This window comes from Pelophylax lessonae, assembly GCF_965119305.1.
Source record: "Pelophylax lessonae genome assembly, chromosome: 1".
Lineage (NCBI taxonomy): Eukaryota > Metazoa > Chordata > Amphibia > Anura > Ranidae > Pelophylax > Pelophylax lessonae.
Genome location: NC_138768.1, coordinates 11,871,300 through 11,897,635, shown reverse-complemented (window position 1 = coordinate 11,897,635; position 26,336 = coordinate 11,871,300). Strand labels below are relative to the sequence as shown.

The 26,336-nt window shown below is 44.3% G+C and overlaps 1 protein-coding gene across 5 annotated transcripts in view; it reads right to left on the bottom strand.

Moving 5' to 3' along the window:
- Positions 1 to 1,418: 1,418 nt before the first annotated feature.
- Positions 1,419 to 26,336, bottom strand: part of LOC309552235 (receptor-type tyrosine-protein phosphatase kappa-like) — a 247,879-nt gene continuing 222,961 nt past the window's right edge. For all 5 annotated transcript variants that reach the window (XM_082253095.1, XM_082253097.1, XM_082253098.1 and 2 more), the window contains 6 exons: positions 24,832 to 24,911; positions 24,018 to 24,152; positions 12,244 to 12,369; positions 11,967 to 12,124; positions 5,970 to 6,105; positions 1,419 to 1,796 (listed from right to left, as the gene is read on the bottom strand). In XM_082253095.1, coding sequence (XP_082109221.1) covers positions 1,722 to 1,796; positions 5,970 to 6,105; positions 11,967 to 12,124; positions 12,244 to 12,369; positions 24,018 to 24,152; positions 24,832 to 24,911 — 710 coding nt within the window. In that variant the 3' untranslated portion in view covers positions 1,419 to 1,721. The remainder of the gene's footprint in view (positions 1,797 to 5,969; positions 6,106 to 11,966; positions 12,125 to 12,243; positions 12,370 to 24,017; positions 24,153 to 24,831; positions 24,912 to 26,336) is intronic.

Below are 26,336 nucleotides of genomic sequence, written 5' to 3'. Positions count from 1 at the left end.
CAGTCCTTCTGGTCAAGCTACCGGACCAATCCCTGCTTACTCATTTTCAAGTCCTCATTTGCATGGCTAAGGAGGACCTGAAGGAGAACGACATGTACTTTGCAATTGACCAATGGGAAAGTGGTTGTTGGGTGCAGGATGTTCCAAATTCTGTATAAAAGTGTGCTGTGTACTTCCAATAAAAAGTCTTCCTGTTTGAACTTACATACAGCCTGCCTGGTGTTTGTTCTAATGGATTCCAAACGGCACACAGCTGTAGTTCGGATCCCGGAGCCTTGGTTGACTGAGCCATCAGACGTTGCGATCTGCAAGCTGACTCACTAGAAACAGAGGAGTGTCGGGAGAGTGGAAGCGAGCGAGCGAGGGTCTCGTCACAATAAGAATCTTTCCCCATCATTGGTGTCATTGTGAGGAATTGTGCCCCATCATTGGTGTCAGTGGGAGGAATTGTGCCACATTCTTTGTATCTGTGGATGACCTAGTGCCCCTAGACCAAGCAAAGGGCCCCTGGACTGCAGTTTGGAGACCACTGAACTACAATATAGCAATGGAATGTTTCTTTATTCCTGCCAAATTCTAAAATCACTTATAAACTAAGGGAAAGAAGTCGATACAGTTTTATCAGTTATCTCTCAATAGATTCACACTAAACCTCCTCAAATAACCTCAAAACCCAATCTTACAACAATTCTTATCCAATGGAAAACCATTATTTCCATTCATGTGGAGTTCGTGGCAACAGTGGGAGGAGGACACGTTCCCCAGATCACATTTCCTATGCTGGTAGACCCATCCTCATCCTGCTGTTGAAATAAACTCAAATGCATGGAAATGCCAATTTCTGGTGGCGTTTGAGGTTATATGAGGTGGTTGAGCTGGTTTATTGTTAATGTATTGAGATATTGAAGGATAAAACAATATGGACTTCCTCTCCTTGGTTTTTAATAACGATCTATGATTTGGTAGTAATAAAAAAACCTTCAATTGGTAGATTTTAGATCATGGTGTGCATATACTGATGACACTTTGAAAGTCCCATATTTCGTTTTTCATGCAATATCAACACTTAGTTTTGACATTCCCCATTCCCTCTACTGCCCATCTGTCAATGGGGCCACAAGCAGTACTTCATGGGTTGAGTGTCGCAACGTGCAACCTATACAGGAGAGCCAGGAATAATGTCCTTTTGTCACTTACTTACTAATCCCTCCCTATCCCAACACCTCATTAAATACCACCACCATGGTTACACCTAAAGGTGTGTGAAACATCACGACATCACATGCCCAAGAACTTGCTATGACATTAGCATATTTGGCAATTGGCCAATGAAGCTCATCCTGTATTCTCCAGCCATGGACATTCCAAGGAACATAAATATATTTGACAGTCTTGCAAGGACCTTCGTAGACACACAGGACCTAAAGAGTTCACTGTCATCATTGCACTCTCGTTACCCAACAGAGGGGCACTAATGATTAGCAATAGAAAGGTCGGTATTCTCTTTCATGACCCTCCATGTGGTTTCCTGTTGTCCTCCTTGATGGGTTCCTGTCATCCATTCTGAGAACCCTGTGCAACAGGACAGGCAATATGTGCACCTATGGTCATAATCGGAAATGTTAGTAGTCCTGATCCATGGGTGTCCCAGTCTTGGATCAAGTCACTCCATTCAAAGCAATATATGGCCTGTCACTAGAAGGCAGCTTCTCCGTTATTCGTCATTTGAAGTTCCCGTACGTTTCAAATGAATCCAGATAACTCTGAGCCAACGTGTAGCAGAAGGAGTACTGTTCCTGCAGAGACAGAAATGGACATTGCAGATATCATATATGTCTATATAGTAGACCTTTTTATATATCATATATGTCCATGTAGTAGAACTTTAATATATCATATATGTGCATGTAGTAGACCTTTGGCCTCCCATTTAAAAATAAATAAATTCTGTGTCTCTTTTTTTATAAGTATATCTGTGCTTACAGTTTTCTCTCTGCTCCCCCTGCAATGTCCCACATATTCATGTAATGCAGCTTCCTGTAGTCAGGAGGCAACAATGCTGCACTGCTCCTAAACCCAGTTGTCACTTTCATGTAGGCTGTGCCTGCTTGTACTACAGTGGGAGGAGAAAAAGCTGCAGGGGGGCGTGGCTATCAGCATTGTCATTGCTGAAACACAGGTCTGTAGGGAGGCTTCTACAACACATAGTAACTGGAGGATTTGGGAATTGTCTAGACTATCATACATGAGTTGTGCAAAAAATGGGTGCGCTAGATGTGAACAATGTGTGTTGAACCAAAAGGGAAAACACAATGAACAAAATACCTAATATATAAATATACACAGGTATTATAAATGGTGCACAATGTGAACACAAATGTGCTATAGTGAAAGGTCAGGACTTTATATCTATTACACTGGCTGGTGTCATCTTCTCAAGTGTTTTATTATGTTGAGTTGGTAAGGGTATTACCTCTCTTTTCTTTACACGTGGGTGCCAAGAGGGATTTGGTGTTTGCACGTCCTCTTCTTCACCTTCATTCACCATCAAGAAGATTTCAGCCTTTTTTTCATTTTGGACTTGTTTTGGACTGCTCATATTTCTATAGCACATTTTTGTTCACATTGTGCACCATTTATAATACCTGTGTATATTTATATATTAGGTATTTTGTTCATTGTGTTTTCCCTTTTGGTTCAACACACATTGTTCACATCTAGCGCACCCATTTTTTGCACATCACACGTTTACTTTATCAAGGTTAAAGTTTCGGTTGCTGCTGGAGACTAATTTTTTGTTTGCGCACCTCATTCTTCAACATATCATACATGAGTGTTTGGTTGTAAAAAAAATATTATTATTAATATTATTATTGTTATAATATTGTATTGTTACATTATTATATTGTTACTTTATTACTACTATTTATAATACTGCTATTATTAATACTGCTACTACTACTACTACTAATAATAATAATAATAATAATAATAATAATAATACTATTTATATTAGTAGTAGTCATAGTATAATATTAATAACAAATATTATTAATTATTTTATTGTTTTTTTGTTTTTTTTAATTATTATTATTATTAGTATGCATAGTAGTAGTAATAGTAGTGGGAGTAGTACTAATAATGATATTATTTTATTATAAGTATTAATATTATTATGAATTATAGTAATGGTAGTGGTAGTAGTAGTAGACAACAAAAATAATCATAACAATAATACTGATTAACATTATTAAATATGTTTATTGTTTTTTTGTATTATTATTATTGTTATTATACCACTACTACTACTAACATTAATAACAATTACCACTACTATTACTACTACTACTACCACCACTAACAATAATAAAAATAATAATAGTAATTCCACACACTCCATATAGTTGATATTGCCAGGACTACTAATACTACTACTAATAATAATAATAATTACCATTACTATTACTACTATCACTACTACTACCAATAATAATAATAATAATAGTAATTCCACACATTCCATATACCGTATATACTCGAGTATAAGCCAACCCGAATATAAGCCGAGGTCCCTAATTTTACCACAAAAAAATGGGAAAAATGATTGACTCTAGTATAAGCCTAGGGTGGGAAATGCAGCAGCTACTGGACCAAACTGGACCACCATGAGACTCAAAACAGGGGCTGCGGGCATGGTACAGGAGAATGCAGAGCTGTGGGCATGGGACAGAAGAATGCAGAGCTGTGGGCATGGTACAGGAGAATGCAGAGCTGTGGGCATGGGGCAGGAGAATGCAGAGCTGTGGGCATGGGACAGGAGAATGCAGAGCTGTGGGCATGAGACAGGAGAATGCAGAGCTGTGGGCATGGTACAAGGGAATGCAGAGCTGTGGGCATGAGACAGGAGAATGCAGAGCTGTGGGCATGGTACAGGAGAATGCAGAGCTGTGGGCATGGGACAGGAGAATGCAGCGCTGTGGGCATGGGACAGGAGAATGCAGAGCTGTGGGCATGGTACAGGAGAATGCAGCGCTGTGGGCATGGGACAGGAGAATGCAGAGCTGTGGGCATGGTACAGGAGAATGCAGGGCTGCGGGCATGGTACAGGAGATGAAGGGGCTGTGGGCATGGGACAGGAGAATGCAGAGCTGTGGGCATGGTACAGGAGAATGCAGAGCTGTGGGCATGAGACAGGAGAATGCAGAGCTGTGGGCATGGTACAGGAGAATGCAGAGCTGTGGGCATGGGACAGGAGAATGCAGGGCTGTGGGCATGGTACAGGAGGATGCAGAGCTGTGGGCATGGGACAGGAGAATGCAGCGCTGTGGCCATGGGACAGGAGAATGCAGGGCTGCGGGCATGGTACAGGAGAATGCAGGGCTGTGGGCATGGTACAGGAGAATGCAGGGCTGCGGGCATGGTACAGGAGAATGCAGGGGCTGTGGGCATGGTACAGGAGAATGCAGGGCTGCGGGCATGGTACAGGAGAATGCAGGGCTGCGGGCATAGTACAGGAGAATGCAGGGGCTGTGGGCATGGTACAGGAGAATGCAGGGCTGCGGGCATGGTACAGGAGAATGCAGGGCTGCGGGCATGGTACAGGAGAATGCAGGGCTGCGGGCATAGTACAGGAGAATGCAGGGGCTGTGGGCATGGTACAGGAGAATGCAGGGCTGTGGGCATGGTACAGGAGAATGCAGGGCTGCGGACATGGTACAGGAGAATGCAGGGGCTGTGGGCATGGTACAGGAGAATGCAGGGCTGTGGGCATGCTACAGGAGAATGCAGGGCTGCGGACATGGTACAGGAGAATGCAGGGCTGCGGGCATTGTACAGGAGAATGCAGGGCTGCGGACATGGTACAGGAGAATGCAGGGTGGCGGGCATTGTACAGGAGAATGCAGGGCTGCGGACCTGGTACAGGAGGATGCAGGGCTGCGGGCATGGTACAGGAGGATGCAGGGCTGCGGGCATGGTGCAGGAGGATGCAGGGCTGCGGGCATGGTACAGGAGGATGCAGGGCTGCGGGCATGGTACAGGAGAATGCAGGTGCAGATACAGGTGTACCATGCCCGCAGCACTGCATCTCCTGTAGTATGCCCGCATAATGGCAGGCAGTGTGGCTGGGGAGGAGTCTCACTTACCTGTTCCTGAGGCACCTTAGATTTAAAAATGGCGCCGCCTGGCGCCAACACGTCATCGCGCATGCGCCGCCGCCACCGCTCGGGAAAACCCATACACGTTCAGGCTTTCCTGAGCAGCGGCGGCACATGCGCAGTGTGCATGTCAGTCCAGCCGTGGACATTTTTCTTTAATGACTCGAGTATAAGCTGAGGGGAACTTTTTCAGCACAAACAAAATGTGCTGAAAAACTCGGCTTATACTCGAGTATATACGGTAGTTAATATTGCCAGGACAACATAATAATAATAATAATAATAATAATAATAATAATAATGATGTGTGAGTATAAGTGTGGGAATCACTGGTACAGGTGTCTCCATTGGAAAATATCCACTCCCCACCTGTTCCGGTGACAACTTAAAAAACTTTGGGTTTCCTCTCACTTTCTGCCTTGCAGACAGTGGGTTACCATGATAAATGCAGAGGATCTCCCTACCAAGGACACAGAAATAAATACCTGGCAGGCCTCTAACATTTCCATACACCATCCAGATCTAAAAACACCGGCTATACATATTCTTTAGCCCTTTTCCAGTATGTTTTACTTCCAGTTGCTGGCTATGAATTAGAAGCGCCACCTATGGAAACATTTTATGTACTGCCGTTTGTTACCATCTCTTGGTTGCATGCAATTTTGAGACCACATCTGGTCAGTATTCAGTTTAATTTTTTTTTCTTTCCTTTTTATAACTCATAGAAATTCTTGCACATGCATGTATATAGCAGCAGGTGAGCAGCGTGTATATATATATATATATATATATATTTATATATATATCTCTTACCACATTGGGGATGAATTGGCAGCGTCTTCTCCGGAGTGAGCGCACAGCCTGCGATACATCCAAGCAGCCGTCACTGCGGATCTGGTCACAGATTATGACTCCGGCACAGAACAGACCCGACCGGCCAGCCCCATCGCTACAGACAGAGGGAATGAGATATGATTATTCCACGCTTTAACACATCAATACTCTATTGTGATGGTAACAACGGTTAAAAAACTTTATTACATTTTTTATTTTTTTTTTGTTAGAAAAGTAAGAATATTTTGTACTTACAATTACAAGTACACATTTTTAATATTAAAAAGGTTTTCCGCAAAATCCTATTTGAATGTACAAAGATATGCAGCTTACAGATCAAGCACAAACCAATAAAATATATATAAACCTAAAACCAAAAATGTTAAATATTGGAGCTTACCAATTCTTAGATATGATGGCTGCATTTATTTTCTTTTTTTTCTTTTTTTTTCCTATATATTTAACCAGGTCTGGACTGGAAGGACCCCCCCCCCCCCCCTCCTTAATGACCAGGCCATTTTTTTCGATTCGGCACTGCATTACTTTAACTGACAAATTGCACGGTCGTGCGATGCTTTAACCAAATAAAATTGATGTCCTTTTTTTCCCCACAAATAGTGCATTTTTTATTTTTTACGCTATAAAAAAGAGCGTCAATTCTGGAAAAAAAAACAATATTTTTAACTTTCTGCTATATAACATTCTCCAAAAAAAAAAAAATTAAAAAATTCAAAATGTAACATTTTAGGCCAATTTGTTTTCTGCTACATATTTTTGGTAAAAAAAAATCGCAATAAGTTTATTTTGATTGGTTTGCGCAAATGTTTTTGTGTCTACTAACTACGGGAAAAATCTATGTCATTTTTATTGTTTTTTTTGTTTATACTAGTAATGGCGGCGATCTGCGATTTTTTGCGGGACTGCGACATTGCAGCGGACAGATCGGACCCCTGAATGACAATTTTGACACTTTTGGGGGGACCAGTGACATTACTACAGTAATCAGTGCTAAAAATATGCACTGTCACTGTAATAATGACACTGGCAGGGAAGGGGTTAACACTGTGGGTGATCAAGGTGTTAAATGTGTACCTAGGGGAGCGTTTCTAACTGTATGGAGGCGGGGCTTGTGAAATGATCATAGAGACCTGTGTTCCTATATAGAAGGATCACATGGGCTCGGTGATCATTCCAGAGAGAAGAACGGTCAGCTGTGTGTACAACATCCGGCCGTCCTTCTCTCTCAGCGGGGAGTGATCGCGGGTGTCAAGCGGCAATCGGAGCCGCCAGTCCCGTGCATTGGTGTCCCCGCTGATGAGCGGGGTCGGGAGCGCGCCGGCGGCGGCGCATGCTCCCACCTAGCTGCAGGTGTGCGACTGACGTATACCTACGTCGGTTCGCGTAGGAGGGCCGCCCTGCTGCAGTATAACTGCGGCGGGCGGTCGGGAAGCTGTTAAAGCTGCATATAACATACTTCTTGTTCTATGGTGACAACGTTCACTCCTCCACTGTATCTAGGGAGGGAGCTATGACTGACACTCAGGCTGGCACAAACACGTCTGTCTTTGCACATTTACATGATGGGACTAGTAGCTGTCACCAGTAAGATAAGATTTTTTTCCTCCCTAGCTCACAGGAAGTGCATTGGACACTTGAAGTGGTTCTACAGGCAGAGTATTTTTTCCCCTAATGCTATGCAACATAGGGTAAAAAATCCTTTCGTAAAAAGCCCCCCCCCCCCCAACTCCCCTCTAAATACTTACCAGAGCCTGATTTAGATCCAGCGATGTGTACGAGAGCAGTGGATCTCTCAGCTCTCTCCCTGCTCATTGGCTCAGACACACCAGTGGGAGCTAGCCAGTGTGGAGGATTGTGGGCGGGGCCAAGCCATGCTCTGTGTGTCTTTGGAGACAGGGCCGGGAGCGAGCCCACAAAAGTGCCCCCATAGCCAGTGGCTTGCTATTGGGGCACTCGGCATGGAGGAGGAGCCAGAAGCTCCAGCGGGGGACCTGAGAGAAAACAGTTATTTCCTGCGCTTGCTGAAAATGTTCTTGAATTAAAAAAATATATAAAACCGAATCCAGCCAACATGTCTATGGACTTAAAACGAGAAAAGCTTAATTGCTTTCCAATAGAGTGGTCTCCTCAGAGTTTAATGTTCGTTTTCAGGAGAATGATCTAATTGTTGGCAGGGGTAGATCAAGATTTGCCCAAGGATCCCTCTGAGAACCTCCTCAGGGTAACATTCCGTATATCGAAAAGAAGTAAGTGTGATTATGTCTTGTTTATTAAATCCGTGAATTAGCGCCATCTTGTGAAAATTTTTCCGTGTGTATCTGTCCATATAGCTTCAAGCCTGGAGGGGGCGTGCTCCATAACCAAAGTGTCAGTGTCTTTTTTAGATGCGATTTTCTTAAAATGCTAACACTAGTGTGCATTCCACATCAAAGTGCCCTCTTACGTAAACTGTCTCCATCAGAGTCTCCCTTACATCAAATGTCTCAATCAGAGACCCCTTACAGCAACTGTCCACATCAGAGTCTCCTCCTACATCAAATGTCCCCATCAGAGTGACCCCTAACATCAACTGTCCCCATCAGAGTGACCCTGTACATCAGTTGTCCCAGTTAGAGTCCCCCTTACATCAACCGTCCCCATCAGTGATAAAAACCAAAAGTGATCAGCGCTGCTATTTCTGTGACAATTTCTCAAATAAATAGTATAATACGCAACTGTATAATAAATATATGTGCAAATTAGCAATAATCCACATCAATACATATACTATATGCGTAAACCTGTGTGCAATGCAAATATGCTTAGAAATAAATAAATGAATAAATAATCTTTCAATGCATAAAACAATAGTCCTTAAGTGCATATATCCAAGTGCTGCGGTGCTTCAATTCATAAAAAGGTGCAAAAATCAATTGATAATCCTTAAGTGCTAATATATCCATAAGTTAAATATATCCAAGTGCTGTAGTGCTCCAATTGCTTGAGACAAAGTGAAGTGTCCCCATCAGTGCCCCCTTACATCAATTGTCCCAATCAAAATCCCCCTTATATCAACTGTCTCCATTTGAATCCCCCTTACATCATTTGTCCCCATCAAAATCCCCCTTACATCAACTGTCTCCATTTGAATCCCCCTTACATCAACTGTCTCCATTTGAATCCCCCTTACATCAACTGTCTCCATTAGAATCCCCCTTACATCAATTGTCTTCATTAGAATGTCCCTTATATCATTTGTCCCCATCACAATCCCCCTACTGTCTCCATTTGAATCCCCCTTACATCATGTGTCTCCATTAGAATCCCCCTTACATCAACTGCTCCCATTAAAATCCCCCTTACATCATTTGTCCCCATCAAAATCCCCCTTACATCAACTGTCTCCATTTGAATCCCCCTTACATAGTTACATAGTTAGTGAGGTTGAAAAAAGACATCAGTCCATCCAGTTCAACCTATGATGCGCGTGCGCGCCTGCTTTTAACCGTACATTGTATACCCCTGTATGTCGTGGTCTTTAAGGTGTCCATCCAATAGTTTTTTGAAACTATCAACTGTCTCCATTAGAATTCCCCTTATATCATTTGTCCCCATCACAATCCCCCTACTGTCTCCATTAGAATCCCCCTTACATCAAATGTCTCAATCAGAGCCCCCCTAACATCATCTGCCCTCATCAAAATCTCCTTTACATCAACTGTCCCCATTATAGTGACCCTGTACATCAGTTCTCCCAATCAGAATCCCCCTTACATCATTTGTCCTCATCAAAATCCCCCTTACATCTACTGTCTCCATCAGAGCCCCCCTTACATAATTTTTCCTCTTCAAAATCCCCTTTACTTCAACTGTCCCCATCATAGTGACCCTGTACATCATTTCTCCCAATCAGAGTCCCCCTTACATCAATTGTTCATATTAGAATCCCCCTTACATCAATTGTCCCCATAAAAATCCCCCTTACATCAATTGTCCCCATAAAAATCCCCCTTACATCAACTGTCTCCATAAGAATCCCCCTTACATAATTTGTCCCCATCAAAATCCCCCTTACATCAAATGTCTCAATCAGAGCCCCCCCCCCCCCACATCATTTGTCCTCATCGAAATCCCCTCTACTTCAACTGTCCCCATCGTAGTGACCCTGTACATCAGCTCTTCCAATCAGAGCCCCCCTTACATCAATTGTTCATATTAGAATCCCCCTTACATCTTTTGTCCTCATCAACATCCCACTTACATCAACTGTCTCCATTAGAATCCCCCTTACATCTTCTGTACCCATCAAAATCCCCCTTACATCAAATGTCTCCATCAGAGCCCCCTAACATCAACTGTCCCCATCAAAATCTCCTTTACATCAACTGTCCCCATTATAGTGACCCTGTACATCAGTTCTCCCAATAAGAGTCCCCCTTAAATCAACTGTCCCCATCAGAATCCCCCTTACATCATTTGACCTCATCAAAATCCCCCTTACATCAACTGTCTCCATCAGAGTAGCCCTGTACATCAAATGTTCCAATCTGAGTCCCCCTTACATCAACTGTCTCCATCAGAGTCCCCCTTACATCAACTGTCCCCATCAAAATCCCCCTTATATAAACTGTCCCGATCAGAGTGGCCCTGTACATCGGTTGTCCCAATTAGAGTCCCCCTTACATCAACTGTTTCCATTAGAATCCCCTTTACATCATTGGTCCTTATAAAAATCCCCCTTACACCAACTGTTCCCTTCAGAGTGACCCTATGTATCAGTTGTCCCAATTAGAGTCCCCCTTACATCAACTGCCCCCATCAGAGTCCCCCTTACATCAATTGTCCCCATCAAAATTCCCCTTCCGTTATCAACTGTCCCTATTAGGATTCCCCTTACATCATCCATCACCATCAAAACCCCCCTTACATCAACTGTCCCCATCAGAGTGACCCTGTACATCAGTTGTCCCAATTAAAGTCCCCCTTACAATAACTGTCCCCATTAGAGTCCCCCTTACATCATTTGTCCTCATCAAAATCTTCCTTACATCAACTGCACTGCTCCCAGCACTCCACTAGATCTGGGCCTGGGACATAAGCTCAGTGAGCTGATTCATTCACCTTCGCTCACCCTCTGTCTCCCCTCATGGACCACTAAACCATCCACATTATCGCACAGGATCCCTACTGCCCCCCTCACCCCTCTGCCCAGTTGCCTCACAAGCGGAGCGCGGCCCACCTCCTCACGAGATGGTTGTCCCGGCCAGGCGTCACTGGGCCAAGGTGGATGCACAGGCGGCGGTGTGGCAAGTAGGCCGCCGGCGGTGAAGAGGCACAATCCGCTCCCGGAGCACCGAACCAACGACACTGGGCTCCTCCACCACGGGACACAACCTTGCAGGGACACTATAGGACCAGGTAGGGCAACGGTCTGCAGAGACAATCGGAGAAGAATGGGTGGCAGGCCCGGAGCTCTATCAAAGCACTTCCATCCCGGTGGCCATCTTGGACATGCCCCCCTCTGCCCAGTTGCCTAACCCTGTCTTCCCTTTTCTCCTTCAGGCTGCCCTGTTTTCAATATGGCCAAGATAGACACTTCCACTTCCATTTATGTGATCTTGAAGGCGTCAACTGGGAAGCTCCCATAGCCATACAAACAACCTACACTTCTCAAGTCCCGCTTATATAAGCTCAGCACCCTTTAGTAGAGCTATGTTGGGCTTCCATTGGAAATCAGGAGGACTTACTGACAAAGCAGGCCTCCTTGCTGAGCCAATTAGGCCCAGGCCCGATGCAGGAGTACTGCCTGTGCCCCCCTATTAAAGGTCCTGCTCTATCCTCCTTTATTTCCTATGCTAAGATGGAGAACATAAGCCAAAGCATATTGTAACTTAGAACTACAGGTCAACTTCCCGTAACGTGTGCTACTTCTCTTTCCACCCGGTGTCAGCCAGGTTCCATGAGAAATGCTTGGCTTACCAGCAGGTGACCAAGATGTGGCTGTCTGACGTCTGCTGTTGGCACTTCTCTGCTTCTCCAACCAGACTAATGAGAACTGCAGGATTCTCCGGCAAAGATCGATCCAAATGCCATGAGTCCAGCTGGAATAGTTTCACCTCAAGGCTGCTATCACAGCGCTAGGAAACAACAATATTCATCATAAAATAAGTAAATTGACCTTCCTGTGAATTGCAAGTACGGTATAGTAGACAAACTAGCCCATTGGCTCCCTCTGTTGGTCCCCACTTGTTCTCACCCCTTTACTCCTCCTCAGGTTGAGCGTTAAGGCCGTGTAGCCATGTCCTTGATTCTTCTCCATCATACCGACTTTGAAGGCACCATAGCAAGTCTCTCCTTTCTCTGGCCAGAACTTGCCACTGTTCTACATGGAGAAAAATGATTTAAAACATTATTCTCACTTCACTGGTAAATACATCTACAGAATGTGAGTTGTTTTACAAACCAAAGTATTCATATAGACACTCAGGCAGTCTTGCAATTCACTCTACCACACTCCATAGCCAGGAAGGGGACACCACCGTTTCCTGCAGATAAAAAGGAAAATTTGCCCTGGGACTTTAAATGAGGTGTACCACCAGGGGTGGCCCGTCCATTGGGGGCCCCCCTATCCATGTGTTCGGCCCCCTAATCTACATGCAGGACTCCGGACGCATGGAGTTCAATGGGGTTTTTACTTTTTGAAGATCGTGATTAGAGCCAGAGGCTCTAATAGGCTTCAAAAAAGGGTTGGCTCGGGGCGCAGAGCACTGCACCCCAATCCCACCCAGTTGTGTAACAATAGCGAATGAATATTCGCTATTGTCACAGGGGTTTCCTCCTCCTGGCCAAGCAGAAAGCGGGTCCTGAGACCCATTTCCTGATTGGCCGAAAGGAGAAGCCATGCCATTGGCCATGGAGGAGGAGGGAGGAGACGCAGGAAACTGACAGAGAAGAAGCCGCTGCTGCCGCTGCCTGCCCGCCCTCCCTCCCTCCACATGTCCAGGCAGGGTGAGTGAGCAGGCGACCGGGGGGGGGGGAGGGGCATGTGGGCTGGTGTTGTCCGAGGGGGGGGGTTGGGGGTATGGTGTGGTCCGGCAATCGCCCCCCCCCCCCCCCCCGGCCCATGGAGCACCAGCCGCCACTGTGTACCATTGAATACCAAATAAATTAAACATGAAAAATAAAGACAATAATCATCATATTGTTGAACATCCAATACAGATACAATAATACCAGGCCGACAAAAAAGTTTCAGATATAAATAAATGATTGAAAAAAAGGTGTGATGCTGGCTCTCGCATAGTGTCGTCATGCCGATGCGCCTTAGGTCATCTTTTGGTAACCAGCAATCACATCGGAGGCCATTTATGGATGGACACAAATTTTAGTTCATATATGCCGCCCTCATCGCCCTTCTGTTTCCCCTTGGGGTTCACCGTGGCCTTGCCCACTACAGCTGCCGGGCGAGACATGCCCGACCTCCACAGCTAGGAATGCTGTCATGGCAATTAAAATCCAGCCAATTACATGTTTTAATGTGCATCCACCCATGAGGAAGCAAGCAGGGGCTTGTGAAACGCGTCGATTATACAGGACGCCTTTTTTTAACCACTTTACCACCAGAGGATTTTGCTGTCTTAGTAAGTCTGGGCCACTTTTTGCGATTCGACACTGTGCAACTTTAACTGAAAATTGCGCGGTCATGCAACGCCGTACCCAAAGGAAATTTACGTCCTTTTTTTTTTCCACAAACAGAGCTTTCTTTTGGTGGTATTTGATCACCTGTGCAATGTTTACTTTTTGCGCTATAAACAAAAAAAGAGCGACAATTTTGAAAAAATAACATTTTTCAAATTTTTTTATATGAAATTCCCCCCCCCCCCCCCAAAAAATGTAAAAAGCTAATTTTTTTACCATTTTAGGCCAATTTGTTTTCTGCTACATATTTTTGGTAAAAAAAAAATCGCAATAAGCATATTTTGATTGGTTTGCGCAAAAGTTATTGCGTTTACTAACTAAGGGAAAGATTTTTGTCATTTTTGGTGGCTTTTTTTAACGAGTAATGGCGGCGATCTGCTATTTTTTTTTCCGCAGGACTGCAACATTGCGGCGGACAGATCAGACCCTTGACTGACATTTTTGACACTTTTGGGGGTACCAGTGACATTACTGCAGTAATCAGTGCTATACATATGCACAGTTACTGTAAAAATGACACTGGCAGGGAAGGGGTTAATTTTATTGGAGAGGGAGGGGTTAATGTATGCCTGGTGCTTTCTGACGTGTGTGGGGGGAGGTGACTGAGTGACACAGGGACAGATCTCAGGTTGAGCTATGTTGAACCCTGCAATCTGTCCCTGTCTGTCACTTAGGAGATCCGACCGCTCTGTTTACACAAGCGGGCGGATTTCCACACTCGATTCCCCGACGATCGGGGAAGAGCGGCGGTGATCACCGCCTATCCTCCCCTGGCCCGACTCCCGCTGTGTCTGAATACAGCGGGAGTGAGCCTCCGTCGGCACGCTCGCGCCGCCGAGAATGGGGAGGTCTACGTCGCCAGACGATAACGAACCACTTTGCCGCAGTAGAGGCTCAGTGAGCAGCGGTAAAGTGGTTAAATCATGCATTTATATCTGAAACGTTATCGGCTTGGTATTATTGTATCTGTATTGGATGTTAAACAATATGATGTTTTTTGTATTTACTCTTCAAAAAATTTATCAATCATGTTTTATTTATATTGTATTCAGTGGACCTCATTTAAAGTCCTGGGGCAAATTTTTGTTTTTATTTGTATGACTATTAGGTATGGAGGTGCATCACTGGTAGCTCCAGACCATTTCTCTATTACTGTTTCCTGCAGTTTCCAGCACTTGCTGGTCCATTGGTCCAAAGAAATACATATCAGGATCACATCGATGTGAAAGTACTTCTGTTCATTGGTTGACGTGTTTCACACTATGCTTCATCAAGACAATGTGGATGCACAGAAAAATATACTTAGCAGACGACCTTCCTTAAAACACTCAAACGAAAGTCCTGTGGGAGTGACAGATAAATATATCTTCATATCTTTAAAGTGACCATCCTGAGCCCATAGAGATAATCGTCCTGTACTCTGTAAATGAAATGTGCCCTTAAATGGTATGTCCATAGGAGAACCAGATCAACAGGAGAAATATGATGATCTTAGCCAATAATCCTGCTTGCATTAGAGAAAGAAGGAATGTTTGGAGGAAGGTCGTCTCCTAAGTATATTTGTCTGTGCATCCACATGGTCTTGACGAAGCATAGTGCGAAACCCGTCGACCAAAGAACAGACGTATCTTTATGTTATGACTTATACTAAGTAGAACATCTCTAGTATTCTTATGGCAGCTTATTGATCTTTAGGGGAGCCATTGGCATCTTGATGTTCTGGGACCCAGTAACATCGGTACCTACCACCTACTCTATCAGGCTGAATATGCGATCCGAGGGGTGGTTTAACTGAGACTGGTAGGTAGTTCTCCCTGTTTTGATGGCTCTGATATGATATCATGGTATTTTATATTAAGCCCCCCTCCCCCACAGTGTCTGCTTTTTGTATTATTTGTTTAGGTAATACACACAAACCGTATTTTCGGATGAAAGGACTCTCCCCCCCTTGTGTATGCTGTGCCTTTGGCTCTAGTAGGGGACTTTGTTACCCTATATAGCAACCAAGTATCCGGATATCTGTGTTTTCCTGTTTTTCGGTAGTTATATGGTGATCCATTTTTTATCGTATATATATTTCAGATGGTGACCGCCCCTGCTCTAGATGGTCCCGATGCCTGGCCCGGGACATGATATGCCTTGCCCTTGACTTCATGGGGTTAGTAAGAATTTATGTGTATATAAATATGATGCTGTTAGGTACACTAAATATTATCTGATATGTGTATTTATCTTTTTTTGTATGTATTTTTTTTATAGAACAATGGCCTTTAAGGTCTCTTTGGCCCTGAGGAAGCTTTGGTGCGAAATGCGTTGTATTATTGGGGACCTGTAGACTGTGCTTAAGCGGTTTATGACCGCCCGCTGCAGATATACTGTGGCAGGCAGCCGCTCCCAGGCAAATCGCCGTATATGTACGGTGCTCGCTCTGGGGAGTCTAGGGGGCGAGCGTGCGCCACCTGTGGAGCGCTCCCGCCCCCGATGCAGGGGGCAGGTGGCTCCAATTGCCGCCTGACACCCGCTATCGTTCCCCGCTGAGAGAGAAGGACGGTCAGCTGTTGTAAACACATCTGACCATCCTTTTCCCTGGGATGATCACAGAGCGCCTGTGATCCTGTTCTACAGGATCACAGGTCTCTATGGTCATTCCACAAGCCACACCCTCCCCCCACAGTTAGAATCACTCCCCTAGCCTCACATTTAACCCCCTGATCACCCACAGGGTTAACCCCTTCCCTGCCAGTATCATTATTACAGTAACAGTGCATATTTATAGCACTGATTACTGTAGTAATCTAACTGGTACCCCCAAAAGTGTAAAAAATGTCAGTTAGGGGTCCGATCTGTCTGCCGCAATATCGCAGTCCCGCAAAACAAATCGCAGATCGCCGCCATTACTAGGAAAAAAAAAAGGACATAAATCTTTCCCATAGTTAATAGAAGCGATAACTTTTGCGCAAACCAATCAAAATACGCTTATTGCGATTTTTTTTTACCAAAAATATGTAGCAGAAAACAAATTGGCCTAAAAATGTTAAAACGTTTTGATTTTTACATTTTTTTTTTTTTGAGAATGTCATATAGCAGAATGTGAAAATTATTTTTTTTTTTTTTTCAAAATTGTCGCTCTTTTTTTGTTTATAGCGCAAAAAATAAAAAACGCACAGGTGTTCAAATACCACCAAAATAAAGCTCTATTTGTGGGGAAAAAAAGGACGTAAATTTGGTTTGGGTACAGAGTCGCACGACTGCGCAATTGTCCGTTAAAGTAACGCAGTGCTGAATCGCACAATAGGGCCTGGTCAGGAATGGGGCAAATCCTTCCGGTCTTAAAGTGGCTAACAGAGACCACTGTTACCTTATTGGTATATCGTATCCGCGTTCCCACAGGGAGCATGTTTCTACACATTTTTTTATATGTTTATATGTAAATTCTCTTTTACTTTTTGTGATTTAATAAATATGTTTTTAATATGTTAATACTTTGGCTCTATTTGTGACCATCCCTCCCACATTGGCCCTTTAAAGTCCCCACTGCTCTTGAGGATTATGTTTTAGTGTTTCATATCGGGATGATGGCCAGTCTATCACGGTACATTGTTTAAGTAGAACATCCTTCTTGTATGTGCGCCTTTCACGGTTAAGCGCAATCCCATTCTTTTGGGCCAGTTCCGTTTTTTTTACCTGTATTGGTTTTAATATGTTAATCAATAAATGTTTCTTTTAATTTTTGTGTACATTTATCTGTCTCATGGATGTACCCTTAAAGTCCACTCAATTTACAGGTTTCTTTGTACATCTGTTGTTCCAAATTTTTGAACTAAAAAGCTATTTTGACTTTAGAACCAGTAATAGAGAATGTGTGCTGCTTAGGCTACAAGGGAGAACAGTCCCCTGTCCACCGCAGTGAGTGCCAGTCAAGGAAGGAGCTCGTCACGGCTTCAAGCAAACAAAAAAAACAAAACTCCCATAGGAAATTGGGACGTTGAAGGGCAATCTGGCTCCAGGCATCTGGTGATGTCACGTCTGGTCCCACCCAAGGCGTTTCGTCATAAGTTTGATGTCGTCAATGGAAATGGAATTTCTTTTAACTGTATTATGCTATGGGTCCTTCCATTTACTTTCATGGCCATTGGATTTTGTATATAATATGCAAATCCTTTGAATGAATTACCCTGGTGATTTCCATCTGGTGAGGTAAGTCCTCAAAAGCGCCTCAAAAGCCAAATCTATTTGGTAAGCGGCCAATTTTTTATCCTTCTTAGAGAGGAACCACAAGTCCCATCATGCATGTAGAGCCAATCTTCCCAACTCTTGATAGAAAGGGGGCACCAACAAGTGTGATAAAAAAATTGGCCGCTTACCAAATAGATTTGGCCTCCAAATTAATAGGCAAGCCTAAAGTGCTTTTGAGGATTTAGCTCACCAGATGGAAATCACCAGGGTAATTCATTCAAAGGATTTTTAGATTATATACAAAATCCAAAGGCCATGAAAGTAAATAGAAGGATCCATAGCGTAATGCAGTTAAAAGAAATTCCATTTCCATTCCATCTCCATTGACGACGTCAAACGTATGATGAAACGCATTGGGTGGGACCAGACGGGACGTCACCATGCCTCTCGGCCAATTCTTACAGGAACGCTGCAGCCGGTTCGCCTAGGATTTTTATACATGCTCGTTTACATATTGTATCATGTGAGTGTATCTTCTTACAATAAATGGAATTTCTTTTAACTGATTTTTATGCACGGTTTTATCTATTTATTTTTGTATTTTTATACATTTATCACTGTGGTTTATGTATGAATTTGTTTTCACAACACATGTCATGTCACTGTTGCTAGCGCTGCACGTATTATTATATTGTTTGTTGGTTTTTGTCTATTGACCCGTGGGAGCTGCTGGTATACAGTATTTATTTATTTATTTATATATAGTGTTGAGCGAACACGGACTGTATTATTCGTGTTCGTACCGAATAATTGGATTTTTTTTACCCGAACACGGACACGGACACTTTACTGTATGTTCGGGTAAAAATCCGTGTTCGGTCGTTTTATTTCCGGGTTTTGCATGCTTTGGCGCTCTTTTCATGGCGGGCTTTCAACAGCCAATCAACAATCGTTTAACTGGTGTGCCTTAAGCCATCCCAGCCATGCCTGCAAATGTCTTAGTAGCTGTGATTGGCCGTCTGAAGCATGTGACCAAGTCTTTATAAGTTCGAGGCAGCCGCCGCAGCAGCGTCATTCTGCTGCTTAGCTAAGGGACAGAGCACACATCAATGTGCTGGCTGCTGATTAGGGAAAGATAGGCAGGAAAAAACCATTTGTGTCCGGATAGAATTGAGGGACAGGTCGGAGTGTTTAGGCAGGGCGAGTTGTAGGCATTTTAGGGATAGAGTCTGCTGAATTATAGGGTCAGTGTCTTCTACAAACTACAATCGATATTGCTGTGTGGGGGGTGGGGTGAATCTGCACTCAATCCTGATCTACGATCTCTTCTCAATCCTGTTAGGGACAGAGTCTGCTGAATTTTAGGGAAACTGTGTTCTACAAACTACAATCGATATTGCTGTGTGGTGTGGGATTGGAGATAGGCAGGTGTCAGTGATCCACATCCATTTTTCTGTGTGTGAGCTGCAGTGAACACAATCTTTTTGGGCTGCAGTGAACACAATCTTTTTGGGCTGCAGTGAACACAATCTTTTTGGGCTGCAGTGAACACAATCTTTTTGGGCTGCAGTGAACACAATCTTTTTGGGGTGCAGTGAACAAAATCTTTTTGGGGTGCAGTGAACACAATCCTTTTTGGTGTGCAGTGAACACAATCTTTGTGGGGTGCAGTGAACAAAATCCTTTGTGGGGTGCAGTGAACACAATCTTTTTGGGGTGCAGTGAACAAAATCCTTTTTGGGGTGCAGTGAACAACATCCTTTTTGGGGTGCAGTGAACACAATCTTTTTGGGGTGCAGTGAACAAAATCCTTTGTGGGGTGCAGTGAACACAATCTTTTTGGGGTGCAGTGAACACAATCTTTTTGGGGTGGAGTGAACAACATCCTTTTTGGGGTGCAGTGAACAAAATCCTTTTTGGGGTGCAGTGAACAAAATCATTTTTGGGGTGCAGTGAACACAATCTTTTTGGGGTGCAGTGAACACAATCTTTGTGGGGTGCAGTGAACACAATCTTTTTGGGGTGGAGTGAACAACATCCTTTTTGGGGTGCAGTGAACAACATCCTTTTTGGGGTGCAGTGAACACAATCTTTTTGGGGTGCAGTGAACACAATCTTTGTGGGGTACAGTGAACAGAATCTTTGTGGGGTGCAGTGAACACAATCTTTGGGGGGTACAGTGAACACAATCTTTTTGGGGTGCAGTGAACACAATCTTTGTGGGGTGCAGTGAACACAATCTTTTTGGGGTGGAGTGAACACAATCTTTTTGGGGTGCAGTGAACACAATCTTTGTGGGGTGCAGTGAACACAATCTTTTTGGGGTGGAGTGAACAAAATCATTTTTGGGGTGCAGTGAACAACATCCTTTTTGGGGTGCAGTGATCAAAATCCTTTTTGGGGTGCAGTGAACACAATCTTTTTGGGGTGCAGTGAACAAAATCCTTTGTGGGGTGCAGTGAACAGAATCTTTGTGGGGTGCAGTGAACACAATCTTTGGGGGGGTACAGTGAACACAATCTTTTTGGGGTGCAGTGAACACAATCTTTGTGGGGTACAGTGAACAGAATCTTTGTGGGGTGCAGTGAACACAATCTTTGGGGGGTACAGTGAACACAATCTTTGTGAGGTGCAGTGAACACAATCTTTGTGGGGTGCAGTGAACACAATCATTGTGGGGTGCAGTGAACTCAATCTTTGTGGGGTACAGTGAACACAATCTCATACTGAAGGTTTGAGGGTGCTGCCTGTTCCATACTCCCCCTACTCCTCATCTAGCCTTTTAGGGGTACAAACAATAGTAATTGGGGCCTAGTGTGGTTGTGTACGTGTGATATACATACACTTTTTTGGGATCATATTTTCTATTCCGCTATTTAATCAAAAACCTTTGGGGATCAGTTAAATTGGGGGATAGTCTGTGTTGGTACGTGTGAGAGAGATCCACCTTTCCAAGTTGTTGGGGTTCATCTCATACTTCTGAAGGTTTGAGGGTGCTGCCTGTTCCATACTCCCCCTACTCCTCATCTAGCCTTTTAGGGGTACAAACAATAGTAATTGGGGCCTAGTGTGGTTGTGTACGTGCGAGATACATACACTTTTTTTGATCATATTTCCTATTCCGCTATTCAATAAAAACCTTTGGGGATCAGTTAAATTGGGGGATAGTCTGTGTTGGTACGTGTGAGAGAGATCCACCTTTCCAAGTTGTTGGGGTTCATCTCATACTTCTGAAGATTTGAGGGTGCTGCCTGTTCCATACTCCCCCTACTCCTCATCTAGCCTTTTAGGGGTACAAACAATAGTAATTGGGGCCTAGTGTGGTTGTGTACGTGTGATATACATACACTTTTTTTGGATCATATTTTCTATTCCGCTATTTAATCAAAAACCTTTGGGGATCAGTTAAATTGGGGGATAGTCTGTGTTGGTACGTGTGAGAGAGATCCACCTTTCCAAGTTGTTGGGGTTCATCTCATACTTCTGAAGGTTTGAGGGTGCTGCCTGTTCCATACTCCCCCTACTCCTCATCTAGCCTTTTAGGGGTACAAACAATAGTAATTGGGGCCCAGTGTGGTTGTGTACGTGTGATATACATACACTTTTTTTGGATCATATTTTCTATTCCGCTATTTAATTTAACTGGGCCTCCATGCGAGACCTGTGTGCCTTGTTGCGCTGTTTTGAGTACTCCACCAACATGGCCAGTGGCAATGACGCCGTTCTCAGCTTAACTATCCCACTTCTATGCCTCCTTGAAAAAACAATTCGGGCGATGATGGAAGAGGATGTGGCACAGGATGAGGAGGAGGAGGAGGATGAAGAGGTAACATTTCCAAGGCTTTCAGGGCAGTCATTCGCAAGGGGCTCCGAGGGTGGGTTCCTGCACACGCAAACGCCAGGGACGCAATTGTCCAGCAGGGGCACAGTTCTGGAGGATGAGGAGGATGAGGAGGAGGAGGAGCTGGAGGAGGAGATGGAACCATGTTCACAGCAGGGTGGCACCCAGGCCAGCTCATGGCCATCACTGGTGCGTGGCTGGGGGGATACAGAGGACACGGACGATACACCTCCCACAGAGGACAGCCTTTCGTTGCCTCTGGGCAGCCTGGCACACATGAGCGATTACATGCTGCAGTGTCTCCACAACGACCGCCGAGTTGCCCACATTCTAACTTGTGCTGATTACTGGGTGGCCACGCTGCTGGATCCCCGTTACAAGGACAACGTACCGTCCTTAATTCACTCACTGGAGCGCGATCGCAAGATGCGCGAGTACAAGCGCACGCTGGTAGACGCCATGCTGCTGGCATTCCCATCTGACAGCGGGGCCACAGTGGAAGCACAAGGCAGAGGAGGAGGAGGAGGAGGTCGCCAACGCAACCAGGGCACCGCCAGCACCTCAGAAGGCAGGGTTAGCATGGCCGAAATGTGGAAAAGCTTTGTCAGCACGCCACAACAAACAGCAGCACCAGCAGCTCAGATGGAACGTCTTAGCAGGAGGCAGCATTTTACCAACATGGTGGAGCAGTATGTGTGCACACGCCTACATGTAGTGAATGACGGGTCTGCCCCCTTCAACTTCTGGGTCTCCAAATTGGGCACATGGCCTGAGCTTGCCCTTTACGCCTTGGAGGTGCTGGCGTGCCCTGCAGCCAGTGTATTATCTGAACGGGTATTTAGCACGGCTGGGGGCGTTATAACAGACAAGCGCAGCCGCCTGTCCAGAGACAATGTGGACAAGCTCACGTTCATTAAAATGAACCAGGCATGGATCCCACGGGACTTTTCCGTACCTTATGCAGAATAGCAATGGATACCGACCTTACCCACCCATTGTTCCATTTTTGCTCTTTCTCACTCTTTTGGGGTGTACCCTCATTTAAAATTTTTGAAAAGAAGCAGTGTTGGCTACCTCGTCCTCCTCCTCAGGGCCAGATTAATGTAGGGGCTATTGGAGCTGCAGCTCCAGGCCCCTACCTTTTATATAGGCCCCGGGTTGGCCATATTCACTGTTACCGCTCTTCTGTCACTTGTAAACACAGAAGTCTGGCTTCTATGCTCGCTTCCCCAGGCAGCACCCTCAGAACCTCCCCACACAGCGTGAAGGCCGGACAAGGAGGGACAGTTGGCGATGCATGGATGTGTTTATGGGCTTCAGAGACAGCATCCCATGTTGAATTAGGCATGCATGGCTGCACCCTTCCTCCTCTGGGTGCATGGCAAGGCACGGCCCTTAAGGCCCTTCAAAATCCTCAGCACCAAGCCCATGATGCTGTTAATCCGGCCCTGGTCCTCCTCCACCGCCGCTTCCACCTACACCGCCCATAGGTGTGCGCAGCCTATTGCATTAAGGTGTGCACCCCAAAGTTGAAATACACATGCATGTGTTTGCCAGCAGGGAGAGTAATGTATCGGGGCCATGTACCTGTAGGCAAGGAGAAATAGAGCAGAGCAGGTCCCAGGGAGATCTTTCCCATCTCCTCACTGGCAATGCTATGTGCCCTAGGTGATTAGGGTGTGCCCAGGCACACCCAGCACACCCTGTGCGCACGCCTATGTCACCGCCACATCCACCACCACCTCAACCTCCCTCCTACTCCATATGGGCCTCGTCCTTCAGAGCTGAAGAAGAACATTGTTTTATTTTTCTGTTTTTTTTTGTTGTTTTAAGTTATTTCCCTATCCACATTTGTTTGCAGAGCACTTGTCATGCTCTTAATTACGTTTTGCTGCCATTTGCAGCACTCTAGCCCTTTCCTTTGGTGTTTTAGAGCCATTTTAGTGCCTTAAAGTTCGGGTCCCCATTGACTTCAATGGGGTTCGGTGTCCGGGAAAAGTTCGGTAAAAGTCCGGGACACGGACCCGGACTTTTTTTTAAAGTTCGGCCGAACCCGTCGAACACGGACATCTAGGTGTCCGCTCAACCCTATTTATATATATTCATTTTATTTATTGATTTATTCATTTTGATGTTTAATATTTTTATCTAGCGCAGATTTTCTTTTGTTTTTAAAGCTTTCTGCATGTCTGGGATCTCTGGAGTATCTCAATGAGCAATATCTAATACAGTAATTGAAGTGTCACTCTGCAAAGTGTTTGAGGCACACATGGTCACTTTGAGAATAAACTAATAAAACAAATAAAGTTGCTGACCTCCTGCAGGCCCTGCACACTCTGCATCATCACCACCGCTGTACACTTGTAGTCCCAGACCAGTGCCCAGAAATCGGCCAGCGTATGCTTCATGGGCAGTTGGGTGACGATCATGGCGTCATCCTTGCTGTTGGACTGAAAGAGTCATTTTTAATGAGGATGGAGCTCACTTCTGGATATACAGGACATAGAAAGACATAGACAGGAACAACAACCTGAAGACAAAAGACCCAAATACAAAAAAAAAAAAACAAAGTTTCTGGTACTCATGGTATATCTTTCTGAATTTTTCTTTTTTTTTTTTTTTTTATTCTTATACTTTTTTTTTTTTGTATTCTTTTACTTTGTAAAATGTGAAAAGTTTTCTTGAAATATATATATATATATATATATATATATATATATATATATATATATATATCAAAGAAATAAAAGTAAATAGCTGCTTTAGTTCCAAAATGGTTGCTTTATCATTACTTCTAAAAATACATGTTAGGCTGGTGGCCTTTTTACCATTAAGACACCAATCAGAACCTGCATTCAGTGAGATATTGTGAATGGTATATACACTATATTACCAAAAGTACTGGGACGCCTGCCATTACACACACATGAACTTTAATTGCATCCCAGTCTTAGTCCGTAGGGTTCAATATTGAGTTGGCCCAACCTTTACAGCTATAACAGCTTCAACTCTTCTGGGAAGGCTGTCCACAAGATATCTATTTATCTATCAATTTTGCTGGGACTTGGAGGTCTTGTGGCTTTAATATTAATTTAAATATTGTTACATGTTAACATTGGTTATCCTTACATTAACAAACACGGCGTTGATGTAGCCAGGAGCTCCGTGTCTGGTGAGTGCGGAGAGCAAGATGGGACGCCAATGATCACCTGGAGGCATAAAGATAATAACACTAGAAGACATCACTGCTTGTGTTTGGCTTTTCAAAGCAGAATAAAACAAAGAATGATTATGGGGTTGGGGTGTCAATGTATATAATGACAAAATCCACACATTCAGGATGAAAATTGCTGTAATTTCTCTATCATGTGCCATTCCTATGTCATCAGTGCCATCTAGTGGCTACAATACATCAATACAGTTTTTTTTCCCCTTGATTGAGGTATTTCAGAAAAATATGTGTTGTGACCTCTAGGTGACCCTGACAGAATAGGAATTACACATAATAAAGGAAGTATTCCAATTTTGGCACTGATATTTGTCACATCTGTACAATGAAAGTTTTCTACAAAGAATTCAGGGTGTCTGTCTGTCTGTCTGTCTGTCTATCTGTCTGTCTATCTATCTATCTATCTATCTATCTATCTATCTATCTATCTATCTATCTATCTATCTATCTATCTATCTATCTATCTATCTATCTATCTATCTATCTATCTATCTATCTATCTATCTATCTATCTATCTATCTGTCTATCTGTCTGTCTGTCTGTCTGTCTGTCTGTCTGTCTGTCTGTCTGTCTGTCTGTCTGTCTGTCTGTCTATCTATCTATCTATCTATCTATCTATCTCCCACCTCCCAATCCCTGCTGAATCCCAGATCCCCGTGCCATAGCCAGATCTGGCACTGAGCTCCAGTAACTGGTCAGGCAAGGGTGCACTGGTGTGGGCAATGGCGACACCTGCCTCATATCAAGTGCGGGGTGTTCGGGGTTTCACAAGCTGTGGCAGCTGGCATCTCTCCCCACTAGCTGCCTGTACACACTGCAGTGAGTTTACTATGAATGGAGTGCTACCGGGGAGGGGAACACAGTGACCAAGAAGGGGGGTGGAGGTGGGCAAGTATCAAAGGGTGTACACATGGAGGAGTGATTTGGGTGGCTGGGGGTAAGAGGATATGTACTTGGGGTGCTTTCGGAGGGGAGAGGACTTGTGCTAGAAGAGGGATAGTATTTAAAATCCCCCACCCTTCTAGCACAAGTCCTCCCCCCTCCCATAGCACAAGTTTGACCACACACCTTTGGCCTCTACCTCCTTTAAGTGTCCCTCATTCTCAAGTTTAAAAGTTGGGAGGTATGCTATCTATCTATCTGCACCTAATACCACACTTAGATGTCCTAATCTGCTCTTCAACCAGTCCAGCCTCACCTTCACTTATAGTTCCATATTATGTGACAAGTCACATGTGGCAGATTAATGGAAATGCAGATGCCGAGGTCTGAGTAGGGACTCAGAGGGTTCTATCTGTAACCAGAAATTTTTTCCAATTAGTTGGTCACAGACTTCAGATCTGGGGAACCTGGTGGAAAACCAAGACCACCATTATAATCCATCAAACTGATACCAATCAGCTC